At 44.6% G+C, this 21,429-nt stretch overlaps 1 protein-coding gene across 2 annotated transcripts; it reads right to left on the bottom strand.

Annotated features, from left to right (window-relative positions):
• Window positions 1–698: 698 nt before the first annotated feature.
• Window positions 699–17,280, bottom strand: LOC114674021 (pregnancy-specific beta-1-glycoprotein 2-like). Of its 2 annotated transcripts, XM_077983094.1 has the most exons (6): window positions 17,123–17,248; window positions 15,551–15,910; window positions 8,849–8,993; window positions 5,862–6,001; window positions 5,211–5,465; window positions 699–1,788 (listed from the first exon to the last, which is right to left on the bottom strand). In XM_077983094.1, exons 1-6 carry the CDS (start codon window positions 17,184–17,186, stop codon window positions 1,721–1,723), a joined length of 1,032 nt encoding a protein of 343 aa, XP_077839220.1. In that variant the 5' UTR covers window positions 17,187–17,248; the 3' UTR covers window positions 699–1,720. The 2 variants fall into 2 exon arrangements, with proteins under 2 accessions (XP_077839220.1, XP_077839219.1); XM_077983093.1 differs by lacking the exons at window positions 699–1,788; window positions 5,862–6,001 and having other exon boundaries at window positions 5,173–5,465; window positions 8,715–8,993; window positions 17,123–17,280.
• Between the last annotated feature and the right edge of the window lie 4,149 nt (window positions 17,281–21,429).

Consider the following 21,429-nt stretch of genomic DNA (forward strand, 5'->3'; position numbering starts at 1 on the left):
CATGAGGTAGTCTATAATTGTTTCTTCAAGGAAAGCATTATTTCTTTTGGAAAGTTGATGGGAGATGATTATATTCCTGCAGTTTTTTTTTTCCTCTCTCACCTTGTTTCTAGGTTTTTTATCAGTCCTCTGTCAATTCTCTACTGCACTCAGATATTTCAGAAATATTTCGGATTTGTGAAAGGCTGATCGTTATTTTCTATGTCAGTAGAACTATCCACCTTTACAACTTTTCATGGTTGCACCTTTGTCTCAGTGTCTCTGTGGTGGCAGCCATGAATGAGACCCTGCCAGGACTCCATGGCAGGGACCTGATTGACAGAAGGCCCAGGTCAGTGCATTTCAAATTCACAACCTCCTTTGCACAGAAAGCTTTCTTCCCACAGGCTCACAGCAAGGGCGTGTAAGCAAGCATAGTTCTCTGAGGCTCTCTTTAACTCTAATGGGTGACTGGTTGGAGGACTCCCCATCAGCCTTGCGAAAACTGTCTTAAGAACTGCATTGATACCTAAAATTTCTTTCCCTTTCCTTTTCACAGGTGTCAGCTTTGCATAGTGGTCTGTGGGTTCTCCCATACTACCTTCATGCCTGCCCCACATTCCCTCACAGGTGTCTTCTCTGATAATTTATCTTATTTGTCTAGTCCTATCCTGGATGCATCTCAGTTGGTAAAAAAAAAACAAAACAAAAAAGCATACCAGGATTGATTCTTTACACTTAGATTTTTTCCTTTCTCTCCCACAAGTAGTCAGTAACCATGTCCTACTGTTTTATGTGTTACCTTTTTTTCTATATATATATATGGAAATAGGTGCTGTTGAGGGGCACATCTTATGTGTCAGGCCCTGTGCTAAATACTTTACCTGTACCTCATTTAATTCACACAATAACCCTGTCAGTTACATATTATTTTATTTTATTTTATTTTATTTGAGACGGAGTCTTGCTCTGTCGCCCAGGCTGGGGTGCAGTGGCCGGATCTCAGCTCACTGCAAGCTCCGCCTCCTGGGTTTATGCCATTCTCCTGCCTCAGCCTTCCAACTAGCTGGGAGTACAGGCGCCTGCCACCTCGCCCAGCTAGTTTTTTGTATTTTAGTAGAGAGGGGGTTTCATCGTGATAGCCAGGATGGTCTCGATCTCCTGACCTCGTGATCCACCCGTCTCGGCCTCCCAAAGTGCTGGGATTACAGGCTTGAGCCACCACGCCCGGCCTACATATTATTTTCATATTACCGATGAAATGACAGAAGCTTAGAGTAGTGTAAAAACTTTCCTGGTGTCATATGGCTACTAATAGGAGGATGTGAGATTTCATTCTGGGACTATTTGACCTCAAGGCTAAGGATGACAATAGTAATAGAGCAGCTGACATTGGTTCATCTGTGTGGCATCTTGTTTCATTGACTGCAATAAACCTTTAAAAGAATCGTATGAAGCAAGCTCTCTCATGCTTCAGGATATGAAAGAAGAACAAACTAAACCCAAGCACAGTGAATGAAGTAAACAATATGGCTTAGAGCGGATAAAAATAAAATGGAGAATGAGAAAAGAATACAGTAAATTAATGAAACCAAAGTTGATCCTTCAAAATAAATCAACAAAATTGACAACCATTAACTGGACTAAGAAAAAAAGAGAGAAGATTAAAATTACTAAAATCAGAAATGGAAATGGAGTCCGAGAATGGTGGGTCATATTTTAATCCTAGCACTTTGGAAGGTCACAATGGGAGGATTTCTTGAGACCAGGTGTTTGGACGAGCATAGATAACCTCAGGAGACCCGGTGTCTACAAAAAAAATTTAAAACCAATTAGCTGGGCATGGTGGCATGCATCTGTAGTCCTAGTATCTTGGGGGGCTGAAGAAGGAGAATTTCTTCAGCCCAGGAGTTTGAGGCTGCAGTGAGGCATATTCACACCACTGTATTTCAGCCTGGGCTGGCCTACAGAGTGAGTGGCTCTCTCTCTTTCTCTCAAAAAAAATATAAGAAAAGAAAAGTAAAAATGAAAAAACAGAAAATGAAATGATTACTACCAATTCTAATAAAATAATGATTTTGAAATTACTGTAAGTATTTGTATTCCAATAAATTGTATAAACTAGATGGAATAGACAAATTCCTAGAAAAACACAAAAAATATGACTACAACTATAATCAGTAATAAGATTGAATCAATAAAAGCATTTGATGAAATTCAATATTTTTTCATAATAAAAACATTCTAACTAAGAATGTAAGGAAACCACCTCAACATAAAGGCAATATATGAAAAACCCAATGCTAACATCATACTCAACGGAGAAAGACTGAAAGCTTTCCCTGTTTGAGCAGGAACAAGACAAGGTTGCTGCTTTGGACACTTCTATTCAATGTAGTATTGAAAGGTCTAGTCAGAAAAATTAGGCAAGTATTTTTAAAAAGACATTCAAATTGGAAGAAAGGAGTAAAATTATTTCTGTTCGCAGATAACTTGAACTTATATCTAGAAAATCCTAAAGATGGACAAACCTATTAGAATTGATAAATGAATTCAGTAATGTTCCACAATACAAAATCAACATTCAAACATCAGTCGTATTTCAATACACTAACCATGGACCATCTGAAGGGAAATTAAGAAAAAAATTTTAATTTGAATTAATATCAAAAAGAATAAAATACTTAGGAATAAGTTTAACCAAAGAGGTGAAATGATTATACCTGAAATCCATAAAATGTTGCTTAATGATGACATCAATAAAATGAAAGACATTTTGTTTCCATGAATTAGAAGACTCACTATTGTCAAGAGGACAATGAAACCCAAAGTGAGCTGCAGATTCAATATAATTCTTCTCAGAATCTCAGTGACATTTTTGCAGTAAAAGAAAAATCCGTCCTAAAATTTATATTGAAACTCATGACCCTAAATAGATAAACAACTTTGAAAAGGAAGAATGAAGCTGGAGGACTCACACTTTCTGATCTCAGCATTTACTACAAAGCCCCCGTAACCAATACAGTGTGGTACTGGCATAAAAGAGGACATAGAAATTAATAAGATAGAACAGAGAGCCCAGAAAGAAATACTTGCATATATGGCCAAATGATTTTCATCGAGTGTGCCAAGATCATTCAATGGGGAAAGGATAGTGTTCTCATCAAAAGATATTGGAAAAGCTGGATATCCAAGGGCAAGAATGAGTGGAACATTTACCTAGCATCATATACAAAAATTAACCCACAATAGATCAGATATCTAAATGTAAGAGCAAAATCTATACAACTCTTAGAAGAAAACATAGGATAAAAACTTCATGATATTGCATTTCACAATGATTTCTTGGTTGTAACAACAAAAGCATAGGCAACAAATAAAATGGATAAATTGGACTTCATAAAAATCAAAACGTTTTATATATCGAAGAACATTATCAAGAGAGTAAGAAGGCAACCCCTGAAATGAGAAAAATATTTGCAAATTATAAGTGTGATAAGAAATTAATTTCCAGAATATACAAAAAACGACGAGTTAACAACAGCAAACATCCAAAAACACAATTACAAAATGAACCAAGGATTAAAATAGAGTTTTCTCCAAGGAAGATATACAAATATCCGATAAGACCAAGCAAAGCTCCTCAGCATCACGAATACTTAGAGACATGCAAATCAAAACCACAATGTGACACCACCTCATACACTTTAGGATGGCTTTGATAAACAACAACAATGACAGCAACACAAAACGACAAGTATTTTCAAATAGACAGAAAAGTTGGAGCTCGAGTGCATTGCTGATGGGAATGGGAAATGTTATAGCCACTGTAAAAAGTGGTGTGGCTGTTTCTCAAAAATTTAAACAATAAATTACCATTTGATACAGCAATTCCACTTCTGGACATACTCCCTATAGAATTGAAAGAAATGTGAACAAATATTTGCACATTGATGTTCAGAGAAGCATTACACACAATAGCCAAAAATGGAAACAATGGAAAAGTCCATTGAAAGAAAAGTGGGTAGGCAAATGAGATATATCTATACATCGAAATGTTATTCAACCTTAAAAAGGAATAAAATTCCAATACATCGTGCAAAGTGGATGAACGTTGAAGACATGCTAACTGAAATAAGCCAGACACGAAAGGATAATTATTCTATAATTCCATTTATAAAATAGAATAGCCAGTTACATAGAGACAGAAAGTAGAATGGTATGTGCTAAGGGTTAGGGGGAGAAGGAGTGAGAGTTACTGTTTATTGGGTACAGAGGTTTAATATGGTAAAAGGAAAAAGTTCCGGAAATGGATAGTGTGATGGTTACACAACACTAAATGGCACACTTAGAAATAGTTAATCATAAGCCTTATACTGGATATATATAAAGTGTCCTGGTAGTCTTACACTCTATAAATACACACTTTTTGGCATAGCCCCTTTCCTGCCATGCAGAACCCCAGAGGTGAATCTCCCTATGTCTCCAAGTGTGCATCACTCACTGTCCTCTGTGCTGTGTCCCACGTGCTGTGCCAACAGCCTCATAGCGCCGGTGACTTCAGAGCCAGGACACAGCTCAAGAGTCTGCCCCGAGGCTCCCTCTCTTTTAATTTCCCTGCAGCCTAGCCTTCACATCAACTGGCAGTTCGATTTAGCCGAAATCAGGACAGGCCACCAGGGCTCTTTCTCCACACATGCTGGTCCCACACCAGGTGGAGTCAGGCAGGGCCAGTCACCGGAGAAGCCCAGAGCAGATTAGGGAGTGGTCTGAGCTGCCCCTTTCTCATCCAAGGGCTTTCCTACTCTCATTTGGGGGAAAAATGTGAGCTTGTTTCAAAGCCTCGGATGCTCCTTGTAGCTCATGCAGTAGGGGAAAAAAATAAAGACGTGGCAGAAAGGGATGTGTTGGTGACAGCGAGAAGCAACTTGACCTTGAGGACACTCCTTCTTGTCCCTCTGTGAAGCCTCTTCCACCACATAGGGCTCAGGGCTGACAAAGCCCCCTCCCTACCTTTCTCAGTCTGGACACAAGGTCAACCATGAGAAAACAGAAAAACAAGGAGAAGAGAGTCTGTAGAGACAAATTGGGAGGGTTCAGGAGGAGAATTTAGGATTTGCTTCTGCCAATGGGACAAAGGCTGGGAATTAAAATGTTTTCCTGGGTCTTCTCTGAAAGGCAGATAGACATCATCTAAAACCCTATTGCCAGTGATGCAGGGATCCACTTACCAGAGACTTTGATCATCTTGAATGCGGAACTTGAGCTGCCAGTGGCTGGGTTACGAGCCGAGCAACCATACATTCCGCCATGCTTTCTAGTAATTTCGCGGATAGAGAGCTCTTGTCCTGATTGCAGAAACTTCCCATCAATCGTCCAAGAATACTCTGCCGGTGGGTTAGAGTCCGCGAAGCAGTACAAGTAGAGTTTTTCTCCTGAACGGTAATAGGGGGATGAAGAGAAAATGCTGGGGATGCGTGGACCATCTGGAGTAAAGAGAATAAAGTCACAGGTGATGTCATCTGAAGGAAGGGGATGTTCCTGGTCTCTTAAAGGGACATAGTGTCCCTCTGAGCCAAGACACACCCTCAAGGCCTAGCCAAACCGCTCCTGTGTTCACTGGGCCAAAGCCTGGGATATTCTCCTGTTTCTCCCATCACAGGCTGTAGACTCCAAGTCTCCCATGACAAGAGCATCTCTTCCCCTTATATTTTTGTTTAAGGCTATGCATACCCAGAATTTCCCAGGGCAGGGAGCCATGGCCAGCCCTGGTGTCCAGAAATAAAAGTGTCTCTACTTGGACCTGAGAGAGACTGAGATGCGTGGCCTGTGTTCCTTTGGATTTTAGTGGGTGGCCTGGTCCACACAGGAACCTAAGATACAAAGGACATCCAGCGTGACTGGGTCACTGGGGATGCTACCAACTTGGTCCCATATTTCACATTCATACGGGCCTGTGTCATTTCTTGTGACATTGGCTAGAATGAGGATCCTGTTTTCACTGGGTTGCTTTAGCCTGGGACTGTGTGGATAACAGAGAGAAGATTGTCCTGTGGCACCTTTGATTCCTCCACAGGCATCTTTCAATCAGAGTTGGGATCTCCCTCCCCTCAGCCCACCCGAGTCCTTGAAAACCAATAGCTCGTGTGTGTGTGTCACAAGACAGATGCATGATGATCTAAGAGCTCAAAGACTGTGAGGCCACCTGCTCTGTCTTAGGGAAGCACAGACATTCTCAAGTGTGAATTGAGCAGCAGTGTTGGGTCATGGACAGATACATCAGTGGGAGTCACAGGCCCTGATACACCTCCCAGTCCCTCTCTAATCAGCTGACTGGCTGGCTCACCTTGGGTTCCTTACCTGCAATGTGCAACTGCCGGGCTCCTTACAAATTCCATCCTACTTTGCCCCCCTAGATGTGATTTCTCTGCAGCTTCCATTTCCAAGGACATTCTAGAGATGAGTAATAATGGGACTTCCCATTGTCTTGAAACCCTGAAGATACTGAGCAGCCTGGCCTGGGACTGGATGTTTCAGCAGAAATAAAACAGGGGAGACCAGAGTCAAGCCTGGAGGTCAGTTCAGTCATCAGGCCATGGAGACACAAGGTGGGGCAGTTTTCTGCAGGTGTTCCATGATGACTTACTTGAGCCAGTGACCTCCAAAGATAGAGCAGAGTGCAAGGAATGATCTAGAAAGACTGAAGGGGACAGGCAAGAGCTGGTGGCTTTGGAGCAGAACCATGTTCCCTGTTCTGGGTTCTTTAAGTTTCCTCTCCTTCTGCAGAGGGCAGGTGAGGACTAAATGGATCTTTCCAGAAATACATGTGGACATTTGCAAATGCAGAATGGACTGGTGGAAAGGGTGGGAATTAACTGCTGGAAATCTGGTCCTTGTGGACCATACGTGTTTGATGGATATGAGACAAAGTTGGGGAGAAATTTTGCAAATATTTTCCTTCATTGGACACTCTACTCTCCGATTCCATGGGTTTGACTACTCTAGGGACATCATGTAAGTGGATTCCAGAGTGAATCTGAGAAGAGACTGCTGGTAGCCGGGAGCTGGGAGTGGGGAGAATCAGAAGTTGTTCATGTGTGTGCAGTTTCAGTTATGCCAGATGGGGAGGTTCTAGAGATCTGCTGTACAGCTTGATGCCTATAGTTCACACAGATTGAGTGTTTCTTACGCATCAGACTTAGGACAGAAAGTGTTTTGGATTTCTGACATTTTTTGATTCGAAATATTTGTCACATACTTACTGGTTTAGCATCCCAAATCTGAAAGATTCAAAATCTAAAATGCTCCAGTGAGCATTTCTTTTCAGCATCACATTAGTCAGCAAAAGTGGGTGGTGATAGGCTAAATACATTCTTGCCCTTTTTTTTCCTAACCACTTTTATAGCTTGGTGATTAGTTTTTGGTCAATTCCATACTGGCCATGCTGCACTTGTATGTTTTTGAAGGCTTTGGGATGTGAGAAGTAATGATTGCTATTTTCTATGTTGTCAACACTTTCCACCTTTCCTTGTTTGCATCTTTTTCTCAGTGTCTCTGTTGTGGCAGTCATCAGTAAGAGCCTATCAGGTCAGATTTATGACAGATTTTTGTAATTCTGCAAAAAAATGTTACTGAGATTCTGGTAGGGGTTGCGTTGAATCTGCAGCTCACTTTGGGTAGTATTGTCATCCTAACAATGTTGATTTTTCCAATCCATGAAAATGAAATGTCTTCCCACATATTGATGTCGTCTTTAATTTCATTCAGTAACGTTTTGTAGTTTTCACGGTATAACCCTTAGACCTTTTTGATTAAACTTATTCCAAAATATTTTATACCTTTTGATGTTAGTGAGAATGGAAATTCTTTTCTGAATTTCCTTTCACATTGTTCATTGTTACTGTATAGTCTAAAGAATGATCTAGAAAGAGTGAAGGCCACAGGCAAAAGCTTGTGGTTTTCGAGCAGAAACATATTCCCTGTCCTGGGTTTTTGATTTTCCCTCTCCCTTAGCAAAGGGCAGATGGCTCTTCCCTGATAGCCAGATAGACTTCACTGAAAAACATATTGCCAGTGCTCCAGGGATCCACTTACTAGGGACTATGATCCTCTTGATTATGAGATTTGTTCCACCAGTGACTGACTTATGCATGAAACAGACATAGACCCCTCTCTATGTTGTAGTGGTTTGGAGGATAAAGAACACTTGTGCTGATTGCTGGAACTTCCCATCAATCAGCCAAGAATGCTCTGTCAGTGGGTGAGAGTCTGTGAGGCAGGAGAGCTTGGGGAGTTCCCCTGGATGGTAATAGGTGTATGAAGAAGAAATGGTGGGGGCGTCCAGGCCAACTGGAGCAAAGAGAATAAAATCACAGCTGATGTTGTCAGAGGGAAGGGAAAATCCTGGTCTATGGAAGGGCCACGGTGACCCTGTGAGCTAAGACACAACACTGAAGTCCCAGCCAAATCCCTGCTGTGTTCACTGATCAGGAGCCTGAGACATTCACCTACTTCTCCCATCATAAGCTTTGGTCCCTGAGTCTCCCATGACAGGAGCAGCCTCTTCTCTCCCATTGGTGATCAAGCCTGAGCCTACTCTTAGGACTCATGGCCAGCTTTGATATCCGGGGAGAAGGGTCTCTGTACTTGCACCTGAGAAGGACTGGGAGGCCTGGCCTCTGGCCATGTGTATTTGGGATGGCAGCCTGGCTCACAGAGGAACAGAAGATACTCACAGAGGAGATTCAAGGTGACTGGATCACTGTGGCTGGAACTCACTGGGTTCTTCATTTCACATTCATAGGGTCCTGCAGTATCCTTTGTGACACCAAATAGAACGAGGGTCCTGTTGTTTTTGGACAGCTGCAACTTGTGACTGATAGGGAGGCTCTGACCATTTATCCGCCACAGGTAGCTTACATCCTGAGTGTCAGGATCACAGGATAAGATCACAATCTCCGTACCCTCCCTGGGGTTTAAGTTGCTGCTGTTGATGGAGGGCTTGGGAGTCTCCACTGTGCAGATAACAGAGAGAAGATTGTCCTGTGTGGCACCTTTGATTCCTCCAAACACATTTTTCAATCAGAGATGGCATTTCCCACTTCAGCCCACCCAAGTCCTTAAAAATCCATGGCAGGAGTGTGTGTTACAAGACACATGCATGGCAATCTGAGGGCTCAGAGATTGTGAGGCTGCCTTCTGTATGTGGGAGAAGCACAGACTTTCTCAAGTGTGAATTGAGCAGCATCACTGCATCATGGAAAAACATGGGTCCAGCAGTCAGAGCCCCTGGTGCCTCTCTGAGTCCCTCCCTCTCCAACTGCCTGCCTGGCCCACCTTGTGATCCTCACCTGGAGCATGCAGTGCTAGAATCTTCTTAGTTTCAATCTTACTTTGCTCCCAAGGTATGTTTTCCCTGCAGCTTCCCTTTCCAAGGGCATCCTAGAGATGGATGATGGAACTTCCCATTGTTCTTAAACCCTTTGGGTAGTGGGAAACCTGGCCTGGGACTGGGTACTTCAGTAGAAATAACACAGGGGAGACCAGAGTCAAGCCTGGAGGTCAATTTAGTCATCAGGGAGTGGAGCTACAAGTTGGGGCAGTTTTCCCAGCTGTCTCTTAGTGACTGACTTGAGCCAGCGACCTCTAAAGATAGAGCAGAGTCCAAGGAATGAGCTTGAATGGGACAGGCAAGAGTGAATGGGACAGGCAAGAGCTGATAGCTTTGGACCAAGACCATGTTCCCTGTCCTGTGTCCATGCCCTCACCTGCCCTTCCCCCTGTAAAGGGCAGGTGAGGACCGTGTGGATCTTTCTAGAAATACATGTGGATTTTTGCAAATGCAGAACTGACTGGTGGAAAGGGCAAGCATGAACTGATGATGGAAGTCTGGCCCTCATGGACCACTTGTGTTTGGTGGCTATTAGACTAATATTTGGGAAGAAGTCTTGCAGATACTTTCTGTCGTTAGACATTCTACTCTCTGATTCTGTGCATTTGACTACTCTATGTACCTCATCTCAGTGGATTCCAGAGTAAATCAGAGAGTAGAATAGTAGTTTCCAGGAGCTGGGGTGAGGGGAATAGGGCATTGTTCCGTGGGTGTGAGCTTTCAGTTATGCAGGATGAGGAGGTTCCAGAGATCTCCTGTAGATCTTCATACCTATAGTTCATACAGATAAAGTGTTCCTTATGCAGAAAGCTTAAAACCAGGTGTTTTGGATTTCTAACTTTTTTTATTTTGGAATATTTGCAGTAGAGGTACTGGGTCAGCATCCCACATCTGAAAAATTTTAAATCCAAAATGCTCCAGTTAGCACTTCTTTTTAGCACCACATCAGTGGTCAGAAGTGTTGGATTTTGGTGCATTTCAGATTTTGGATTTCTGGATTTGGGATGCTCAATTTGTAATATTGTAATTTTCCCATAAAAAGTTGTCAGGAGTTTAGACCTCATGTTATGATGTGACTCTAGTAACAAAACAAAACAAAACAAAATTTGAAGGAAACATTAAAATGTTGTCATCAGTGGAAATTTTTACTGATGGTCCAAGTATCTAAGATGAATTGCTGGTAGTAGTATTTCTCTTGATACCCAATTAAGGTTTAGGTGTGGGGTGAATTCAGCAGGATCACATTATGCTGAAAGAAAGATGCCAAAGGTGATTTGAAATTAGCAAGTCCTTGAGTAGAAAGAGACCCGTTAAAGAGACAGAACTGGTTAGTGTGTCAATTACATAAAGGGAGAAATGATGCCGAATTAAAAGAAGTGATGTTTGTTATGTTAGTAAATATAGAAAGAACTCCCTGTTTCTAATTTCTGTGCAGAGTTAGGAAAAATGGGGAGGAGCCCAAAACAGGTATGTGAAGTGCTGTCTTCATTTTCTCTCAACCTAAGGAAATACAACTAGAGTTTAAGTTTGTGTGAATTAAGAAGAGTCTAAGTGAGATGCCATTGGGTCATGTGTCCCCCACAAGAAGAATCCCAACTTATGAAGATGGCATCATCATGAAGCAACAATCGAATGTGCCCCAGGCAGGAAAACCATCAGGTAGCACCCCCTGGTCACCTCCAACAGGTCCCCGAACCCACCAGTATTCCCATTCCATGAATGTTCCAGCCTTGGTAGTTGTTCCATAACTACAAAATTTTAAAATTGCGATTGTCAATACAAAATGGTAAATATGAAGTTGAATATATTGCTCCACTTTTTTCCCCTACTCCTTTTGAACTTTCGTGTTTCATTTTTGGAAGTTTCTATTGAAACATCCTCAAGCTAGGGATTCTTTCCTCAGCTGTGTGCATTCTACCAGTAAGCATCAAAAGCATTCTTCATTTCTCTAACAGCATTTTTTTTCTTTTTCTGAGACGGAGTCTAGCTCCATTGCCCAGGCTGGAGTGCAGTGGTACGATCTTGGCTCACGGCAAGCTCTGCCTCCCGGGTTCACGCCATTCTCCTGCCTCAGCCTCGCATGTAGCTGGGACTATGGGCACCCGCCAGCACGCCCAGCTCATTTGTTTGTATTTTTAGTAGAGATGGGGTTTCACCGTGTTCGCCAAGATGGTCTCGATCTCTTGACCTCGTGATCCGCCCGCCTCAGCCTCCCAAAGTGTTGGGATTACAGATGTGAGCCACTGTGCCAGGCCATCTCTGAGGGATTTTAACGAGTTGTCGACTTTTGAGTTTGTTCAGCTGTTTACTTACTGTTAGAACCGAGTGACAAATTTCAAGAAATTTGTCCAAAACAAGAAATGGGGAAAGGATTCCCTATTTAATAAATGGTGCTGGGAAAATTGGCTTGCCATAAGAAGAAAGCTGAAGCTGGATCCTTTCCTTATTCCTTATACGAAAATTAATTCAAGATGGATTAGAGACTTAAATGTTAGACCTAATACCATAAAAAGCCTAGAAGAAAACTTAGGTACTACCATTCAGGACATAGGCATGGGCTAAGACTTCATGTCTAAAACACCAGAAGCAAAGGCAACAAAAGCCACAATTGACAAATGGGATCTAATTACACTAAAGAGCTTCTGCACAGCAAGAGAAACTATCATCAGAGTGAACAGGCAACCTACAGAATGGGAAAAAAATTTTGCAATCTACTCATCTGACAAAGAGCTAATATCCAGAACCTACAAAGAATTGAAACAAATTTACAAGAAAAAGACAAACAACACCATCAAAAAGTGGGCAAAGGATATGAACAGACAGTTCGCAAAAGAAGACATTCATACAGCCAACAGACACATGAAAAAATACTCGTCATCACTGGCCATCAGAGAAATGCATATCAAAACCACAATGAGATACCGTCTCACACCAGTTAGAATGGCAATCATTAAAAAGTCAGGAAACAACAGGTGCTGGAGAGGATGTGGAGAAATAGCAATATTTTTACACTGTTAGTGGGATTGTAAACTAGTTTAACCATTGTGGAAAACAGTATGGCGATTCCTCAAGGATCTAGAACTAGAAATACCATATGACTCAACCATCCCATTACTGGGTATATACCCAAAGGATTCTAAATCATGCTGCTATAAAGACACATGCACACGTATGCTTATTGTGGCACTCTTCACAATAGCAAAGACTTGGAATCAACCCAAATGTCCATCAGTGACAGACCACATTAAGAAAATTTCGCATATATACACCATGGAATACTATGTAGCCATAAAAAAGAATGAGTTCGGCCAGGCGCGGTGGCTCAAGCCTGAAATCCCAGCACTTTGGGAGGCCGAGACGGGCGGATCACAAGGTCAGGAGATCGAGACCATCCTGGCTAACACGGTGAAACCCCGTCTCTACTAAAAAATACAAAAACCTAGCCGGGCGAGGTGGCGGGCGTCTGTAGTCCCAGCTACTCGGGAGGCTGAGGCAGGAGAATGACGTGAACCCAGGAGGCGGAGCTTGCAGTGAGCTGAGATCCGGCCACTGCACTCCAGTCTGGGCGACAAAGCGAGACTCTGTCTCAACAAAAAAAAAAAAAAAAAAAAAAAAAGGATGAGTTCGTGTCCTTTGTAGGGACATGGATGCAGCTGGAAACCATCATTCTCAGCAAACTATCGCAAGAACAGAAAACCAAACACCGTGTGTTCTCACTCATAGGTGGGAATTGAACAATAAGATCACTTGGACACGAGAAGGGGAACATCACACACGGGGGCCTATTATGGGGAGGGGTTCGGGGTGGGGTTGTAATGACAGTTATACCTGATGTAAATGACGGGTTGATGGGTGTTGACGAGTTGATGAGTGCAGCACACTAACATGGCAAATATATACATATGTAACAAACCTGCACGTTGTGCACATGTACCCTAGAACTTAAAGTATATTTTTAAAAAAAGATTTTAAAATTAAAAAAAGAAAAACTCTAACCCCTGTTCCACTAGGGAGGCTGATTTGAGTAATAATATACCTCCGTCCTCCTATTTGGCAGACTTGGAGTCATTAAAATATTTCTTTACTGCAAAACACCATCTGGATAAATTGGTTTTGTTTGTGCAGGAGGCCAGAAGAACATGTCTGGGAATTATAAGAATGGATGGAGGAGCTGCCTATCCCTGTCCCACAGTCTTGTGCACAGATCAGTCTCACAACAGGAAAGAGCCCTGGATGGGTATACAGTGGAAGCTTATTCTCTTAGTGACTTGGGGACATTGGCTCGAGATGAAGCCTGGCAGGAGTGGAAACTCCAGGTCATTTCTATGCCGTTCCTATTACCTGGGAGGTGGACCATTCCACAGTGTTAGCAGGAAGGGATTAGAAGGCAACCTAGTTAGAGCAAGTGTCTGGGGAAGGCCTAGGGGTGGAGGAAGAAGCTGTGCAGGACAGGGCTTGCCAGGTAGAATGAAGTGGGAGGAAGATGAGGGACACAGAGAAGCAGAGAGAGGCAGAGACAGCATGGCAGTGAACAGTGGGGGCTACAGTGACTTCAGAGACCCCAGGGACCAGGTGTCCCAGTTCAACAGTCCAGGACCAGGGAGCCCTGAAAACCCTCCAGTTGCCAAAGGGTTTCAACTTACATGAGGTGGGGTGTCTTTAGGGGCAAGAGGTAGTGGGGGGATGAAACATGGGTGTCAGCCTCTGAAGGACAAGGGAAAGGTGTGGCCTAGACCTCCTAGGATTCTGCATCTGAGATCCAGTCTCTAAAGAGGTTATGGATCATTCATTTCTTCATTCAATTCCTTCATTTGTTATGCAAGAGCTCCTGAGTGTGTGTCTCTCACTGGGCCTGTGCTGGTGCGGGGTGTGAGTGGGGAAAGAATACAAGCTCCTCTCCTTTATCCTGTCATGCCAGTGACATGGACACTTTGGGAAACACAGGATTTCAGGTTCAGTGATAGGGGTTAAGATCTGAGGGGGATGCCTGGAAATTTTTTGCACTGACTCTGACAGTTGGGGCAGGTGATTTAGTTCTGGAGAACAGACTAATCAGCTGACCATTTGCTCTCACTCCTCTGAGGTTTGGATGCCCAAGAAGAGAGGATTTGAGCCAAGAAACGACTACGGGGCCCATGGATCCCAGTAATCCCTCACTTCTGGTGGAGGAGAGGATGGACCTGTGGCTGCAGACAGACCTCATGTGACCCTGATCTGTCTTTTATGTTTGTGTGACTCTGGTTCAGTGACTGTGCCTTCCTGTGCCTCAGTTTTCTCTCAGTCAAATAAGCTAAATGGCGAATGGACTGTGGCTTTTCATGCTTTCTGTGAATAAATTGTAAATTCTTCACAGTCACCTGACCTAATGCTTGGCACAGTGGAGGTGTTCACACAAACAGCATTTATTATTATTCACTTCCATGAGAGAGCAACTTTAGGTCAGATCCCAGTGGATAAGTTGTTGCCAAGTACATTTTCTGTCTTCTGTTTCTGCTTCTGGGGACTTTAGACTTTCTATGGAGTGTCCTAAGCCACACAAGGCAGTTGACTGATGGTCTACAAGGCTTGTCTTTCTGTCCTCTCCACTCTGAGTCTCAGGTGAAGAAAGCTCTGTCCTTGCCTAGATGAGGCTCTGAGGGCTGAGCCCTGGCAGTGAGCAGCTCCAGGAGACACAGTCCTCAGACAGCTGGTGAATCCTTGGTCCCAGTAAGCCCTGCCACAACCCAGCCCTGGCACAGGCTCCTCAGCTTTATCTGGAGTAAGGATTTAGGGACAACTGTCTGGGGTTCAGGTTTCTAGGGCTGAGCTTTTCTGAGGGTATCTCAAGGGGCCTCTTAGGCAAAGCCCTACTCAGTTCTCCAGGGTGTTTCTCAGGGTCAAGTTTATGAAGAGGACATGAGGTGCTTGGCTGAGACTGATCTCCTCCTGCTGAACACCCCCCCCCCCAATCAGACTGTCCTTCCTGTGCAGCAAGTGTCTGCAGGGTCTGGAGGCAGGAAAGGAATTCTGATCTGTTGAGGTTTGTCTCCTCTGTGTGTGTCCTCCACTAAATGCCAAAACACCAACGTGGGACATAATGCAGAGAGGGACACAGGCACAGTCCAGGCCTGACCATCCTGTGTGTGCAAAGTAGAAGTGACCCCGCCCCCTAACACCCAGGGATCATGTGGAATCACTCACGGTATAAGGTGAAATGTCCAGTTACTCCTTCAGTCCTATGACCTCGCTTTATGATTTGTATGGTGTAGGATCCTGTGTCATTCTTGGTGACACTCTGGATCAGCAGGGATGCATTGGAATATACTGTTTCCCGTCCACTGTATGCAGGCCCAAATATAATCATTTCAGTGTCTATTGTATATGCTGTAATGTAATGCTGGAGGTCCATTATTTGCCCTTTGTACCAGATGTAGCCAACAACGTTCGTGGGCAAATTGTGGACAAGTAGAAAAACATCCTTCCCCTCAGAAACTTTGGTTGGCTGAGCTTCAATCGTGACTTGGGCAGTGGTGGGCGGGCTCCAGAAGATTAAAAGTGATGCTAGGAGGTGGAGAGAGCATCAGTCAATATTGAGACCTATGTATTGGGATGAAAAGATGGAGCCTTGGGTCCTGAGAAGATTTCTTCAATCATCAGCCTTGTAGACACACACACACAAACACACACACCCCTTTTTGTGTGTGTGTGTGTGTGTGTGTGTTTGTCCTACTGTCCTACTGGGTCAAGGTCAGCAGCACGACCCCCATTCCTTCAATCCTTCTGACCTCGGCATTTTTCTCTTTGAAATCCTCTTCCCAGGGGTCTGCATGGCTCCCTCCACACTGCCCTCAGGTCCTGTTCACATCAGGGCGTACTTAGACTTCTTTCCTGACACCTCCTTCAGAGCCCCTGGGTCTTCCATTTCTGACCTTTTCATGCTCCGCTCCCTCCGGAGCTCTTGCCAACACCTGACCTCACATTCTAGATCTCTTTGCATGTCTGTCTTCCTGCCCATGACAGCATGAGCTCCGTGAAGACAGGGACATTTGTTTTCTTGATTGCACCCCAGTGCCTGGGACAGACTGCAGACTCCTGCAGATGTGAAGGTTCCCAGGGATCTCCAAGCCAGGGCTATTTTTTTTGTCTTTCCCCAATTGTTGAGGTTTTTTGTTGAGGACAGTGTTTCATGTCCTGCTTATATTTTCATCTGAAGTGTCATCTGATAATAGTTATTATTATCATTTTTCAAAATATTGTGGCCAGTGATGCTTAACCAGCAGAACAGAACACTTGAGATTTTCCTGCCTATTACCAATTCCAGTTCAATGTGATTTTCCTGTTGTGACCCTGTCTCTCTCTGGCATATTATCCCCAATCCAGACTCCAACAGAGCCTTATTTCCTTTATTTTTTTTTTTTTTCTTTTTGAGACGGAGTCTCATACTGTCTCCCAGGCTGGCTTGCAGTGGCGCCATCTCAGCTCACTGCAACCTCTGCCTCCCAGATTCATGCAATTCTCCTGCCTCAGCCTCCTGAGTAGCTAGGATTACAGGAGCTCACCACCACACATGGTTAATTTTTTCTGTTTTTAGTAGAGACGGGGCTTCACTGTGTTGATCAGACTGGTCTTGAACTCCTGACCTCATGATCCATCCATCTCAGCCTCCCAAAGTGCTGGCTTATTTTATTTTTTAGAACCCCATCCCCTCCAGGAGACCCCATCCAATCATTCTGCTTCCTCCTCCTGTCCTCTCCCAGGAAGTTCTCTCCTCACCTGTGAGTAGAAGCTCCTTCCAGGTGATGTGCAGTGTGTGGGGAGGCACTGAGAGGGGCCCCATGGCCTCTTCTGCCTGTGTGTTCTCCTCTGTGGAGATGAGTCTGGGATCCAGAATCTTTCCGAGCACAGCTGTCAGCTGTGCTGTCCTTCCTCCTTCTGTGCTGAGCCTCTTCCCGGGGCAGGAGCACTTCTCAGGCTTATGGGCGGGGTCTGTGCCCAGGTCACCTCTCTATCCCCTCCCCTCTCAATCCTGCCTCTTTGTCCCTCCTTCTCTTTTTCCTTTTGTCTGTGTGTCAGATCCCTGGGAATTGTGGAGGCCTCTGCCTTTTTCAGCAGTGATTCTGTCACCAAACCTCGGTACACACTATGTGCAAAAACACAAACATACACACAAAAGAGACGTGCACAGACACAGAGTGTCACACACATACCCTGTAGGTTGGGCAAGCACAGTTTTGGGCCTCAACCTTCTGCTGTACCAGTGGCTCTGGGTCGGGGTGCACATTCACACCCCTCACCCTCTTTCATCCCCATCTGGCTCTCCCCTTCAGTGCAGGAGGCTAGAGCTGCATCAGGTCCCTGTTATAGGGACACCACATTGTGCTGTGGGTGAGCTGTGTGTTGCCTGGTGACAGGGACCCTTCCTTTCTCTAATTGTGTCTAGCTTGGCTGCAACTTCCAAGGATGGACATTCGTGACCTGGGTGTCCCAGAGGAAACTGTCCTTCCTGGAGGTGTGCAGGGTGAATCTCTCATGCCTCTTGGGAGGAGAGGCCTGTGCCGGTTGCTCAGTGGGGGCTGTGACTCCCACGGTGAAAGGGACAGTTCTGTCACTCTATTGCTCCCTTGGGACGGGTGGTGGGTCTCTCATCTCTTCCTGACCATCTTTGGTGTCCTCTCTTCCCTGGCCGTCTGATTGTCCTGTGGACACCACATCTTCCCCGTGGTGGTGCAGGAGGAAGTGGGGAGCTACCCAGGAACCCCGTGGAACATGACTCGTTGAGATACAGGAAAGGGAACCTGGGACACAGCAGGGATTCAGAGCTGGAGAGATTCATCCAGACTTACTCCGTGGCCGTGATGGGCTCAGCCCTCCATGTGCTGACATACCCACGGTTCTGTCCTGAGGGTTTTCACCCGGCCAAGATGCTCTCTGTAGAGGAGGAACAGGCACTCACCAGAGAGCCTCTCTGGAGGGACATAGCTCACACCTGAGAAGGCGGGTGGGGGTGAGTTGTGTTCTCAGAGCAAAGAGCAATAATACCCCCTTCTCCCGGCAGGGACACAGGAGAGGTCTGTTTCCCAAGGGACAGCCGGGGGTAGGTGGTCACATCCTATGTGGTGCCTGTGTGTGAGCATCACGCGCGCTCTGAGCCCCACGGGGTGCAGCGGGCAGGCAGGTCACAGGGTGCCTGACTGATTCCCGGGGAGGCTGTGAGCCCTCAGGCAGCCGCTGTTCTGTGTCAGCGTTAGGCTTGGCCTAGGATGTCCCACAGAACAGGACAGATGGAGCAGAGGCGGGCATTTAGGGAGCAGTGACAGAAAGAGTTGATGAGGATGGAGGGAAGTCTCGAGGGGAAAGGGCTTAGTGCGGTGTCGCGTGCACCAGCGCTGCCCTGGGAGATGTCTTTTTAACTGAGCCCAGGGAAGAAGCAGGTGTGTGGGGCAGGAGCTGCCTGCAGAGGGTGTGGTGTTACGTTGGCGGCCGCCAGGTCAGGAAGGAGCTGACAGAGTCCGTGTGGGGAGCATGGAGGACGTTGAGGACTTGGGCCAAGGTGACCCTGATGAGGGTGGACCCTGCTTGGCTACGGGTTCTGCTGAGGGAGGTCGGCATCCCCTGGGAAGGCCTCAGGCTGGAGGGACTCTGCCGCCCTCTGGTGGACTGGAAGGGAAGTGTGGGGGGCCGAGTCCAAGGCCAGGCTGCGTGTTTTAATCCACAACGATCTGCACGTTTCAAACGAGGTCACACATATGCTATGTTACAGTTCCATCACCTTTCAGCCCTGTGAGTGCCAGTCTCTGTGTCTCTACGTTCACTGTTCTCCCTCTTTCACGATCGGATGTCCCGAACGCAGATTTTTGTCACCTTCTATGAGTTTGTGTGTGTGTGCAGTAGGCGGCACTGTGTATACCCTGGGGACAGTGATGTCTGGGGCTGAGCACTGCACATGGGCTTGGGAGCAGAAGACGGAGCAGCAGGGTGGGAGGATCAATGAAAGGGGAACAGGGACAAGTCATTTTCATTTTCTCACTCCCAGGGACCAGAACCCAGGATTCTGACTCCAGGGCGCAGTAGCACACCCTGCTGGTGTCCCTGGATGTCATGAGTGCTCATAGTGTCATGCTGCCTTGGCATTCCTTTCTTAAGGTGTAAATTTATTTGCCTCACATCAGAGGCAGGCCTTGCTCACCATGGCAGTTTCCAATACTGTATCTGGTTCAAGTGACTGCAGTTGGTGGCCAGCGATAAAATCTAAGAGGCATCTCTCCTGCTTGGTGTGCTGGGCTCCTCTCTCTCCAACTACTTTCTTTAAACTGATATTCTGACATTTGCCCTTACCTTTAAAGTGACCACTTCTCAATCACAGCCTGATCTCCTGGTCCCAGTGTTTGCTACTTTCTTTAATCACATCCATTAAAGCTCCCTGCTGGAAACCTGTCAGATAACACCTGGATTTACTAAAGCCATCGGCTTACCGGTCTCTTCTGTCCTCCCTGCCTGGGCTCGCTGACCTCTGTATCTGTGGTCTCCACGTGTGCCGAGTGCTCCCCAGTGTGTGTAAGTAGTAAAAATACTTATACTTTCATGTTGTGGTTGTATCATTATAGCCTCACATACCATCCAGGGCCTGACATCGAGGCTGCCCTATGGGACCTGTGCTCGTTGAACCCCTGCTGGAGCTCTTGTTTTGGGACCTCTGGTTCTTCTGGGGACAGGAGCTTCCAGCTAACTTGATTGAAAATGTGATACCTTTCATTGAAAACACTGGGTCAGATGATGTATTCATGGGCTTCAGCTGCCATAACAAACACCTTAGCCTGGGTGAACTAAATAATAGAAATCGATTTTTCACACTTCGGTGAATAATGTGCTATTTTAATCAATTTAAAATGTGCAGTCAAATGGAGTTAACTACATACACAGTGTTAAGTTACCATCACCACTATTTTTCCTAGAAAATTTTTATCATTTTAAACTGAAACTTTGTATCTTTGAAACTATAATAACTCCCTGTATTGTCCACCTTAGACCTTGATCATCTCTACTCTGTCTCTGTGAATTTGCCTATTCTTGATGTTTCATATAAATGGAATTATATATATATATGTTATTTAGTTTCTGACATATTTCACTTAGCATAATGTTTCCAAAGTCCATGCATTTTCCAGTGGATGTCAGAGCTTCATTCCTCTTTGTGGCAGATTAACATTCTGTTTTATGTGTGACCACATTTGTTTATTCATGTGCTGATGAACACTTGGATTGTTTTCATAGTTTATCTTTTGTGAGTAATGCTACAATCAACATTCCCATGCGAGTACCTGTTTCAGTCCCTGGATTCAATTCTTTGGGTATATACCTAGGAATGGATGCTGTTTCACATGAGAATTCAAGATTAGCTTCTTAAGGAACAGCACAACTATTTCTCCTAGTGGCTGCACAGTTTTATAATCTCACCAGCAATGTATGAGGATTCCAAATTCTACATAAGGCTTTCACTTGTTATTTAACATTTGAAATGAATGGTAGCCATATTTGTAGGTTTAGTGTGGGATTCCATTGTGGCTTTGACTTTGTGTTTTCCTAATGACTAATGATGTTGAATTTCTTTTCATGTCCCTCTTGATGATTTGCATATCTTCTTTGAAGAAATGTCTATTTGCGTCCTTTGCCCATTTATATAAATTGGGAGGTTTGTCTCTTTGTTAATGAGTTGTAGCAGTTCTTTATATATTCTGGGCATGAAACCATTGTCTCTGTGATTTGCAACTATGATGTCTCATTCTGTGTTTGGTCTTTTTATTTTCTTGATAATATCCTTTGATGCACAAAAGGCTTGCATCTTTAGCCCAATTTATCTATTTTTGCTTTTTCTTTCTCATGCATTTGGGTCATACCTGAGAATCCACTGCACATTTGAGGTCATTAAGTTTTACCCCTATGTCTTTTTCTAAGTTGTTTTTGTGGTTATAGATCTTATAATTAACTCACTCATCCACTTTAAGATAATTGCTTGATATGGTTGGAAGTATAGTTCTCTAAGTTTATTGCTTTGCATGTGGTTATCTAGTTGTTTGTGCACC

Source organism: Macaca mulatta, chromosome 19 (genome assembly GCF_049350105.2).
Source record: "Macaca mulatta isolate MMU2019108-1 chromosome 19, T2T-MMU8v2.0, whole genome shotgun sequence".
Classification (NCBI taxonomy): Eukaryota; Metazoa; Chordata; class Mammalia; order Primates; family Cercopithecidae; genus Macaca; species Macaca mulatta.

Bases quoted from the DNA above. Each gene is read 5' to 3' on its own strand.
- LOC114674021 (XM_077983094.1), bottom strand. From the start codon at position 17,186: ATGGGGCCCCTCTCAGTGCCTCCCCACACACTGCACATCACCTGGAAG. The intron at 15,911-17,122 runs GTGAGGAGAGAA...TCCACCTCCTAG, and splicing joins GAAGGAGCTTCTACTCACAG to CATCACTTTTAATCTTCTGG. The intron at 6,002-8,848 runs GTTGCAGCTGTC...TTATCCACACAG, and splicing joins AGCCTCCCTATCAGTCACAA to TCCCAGGCTAAAGCAACCCA.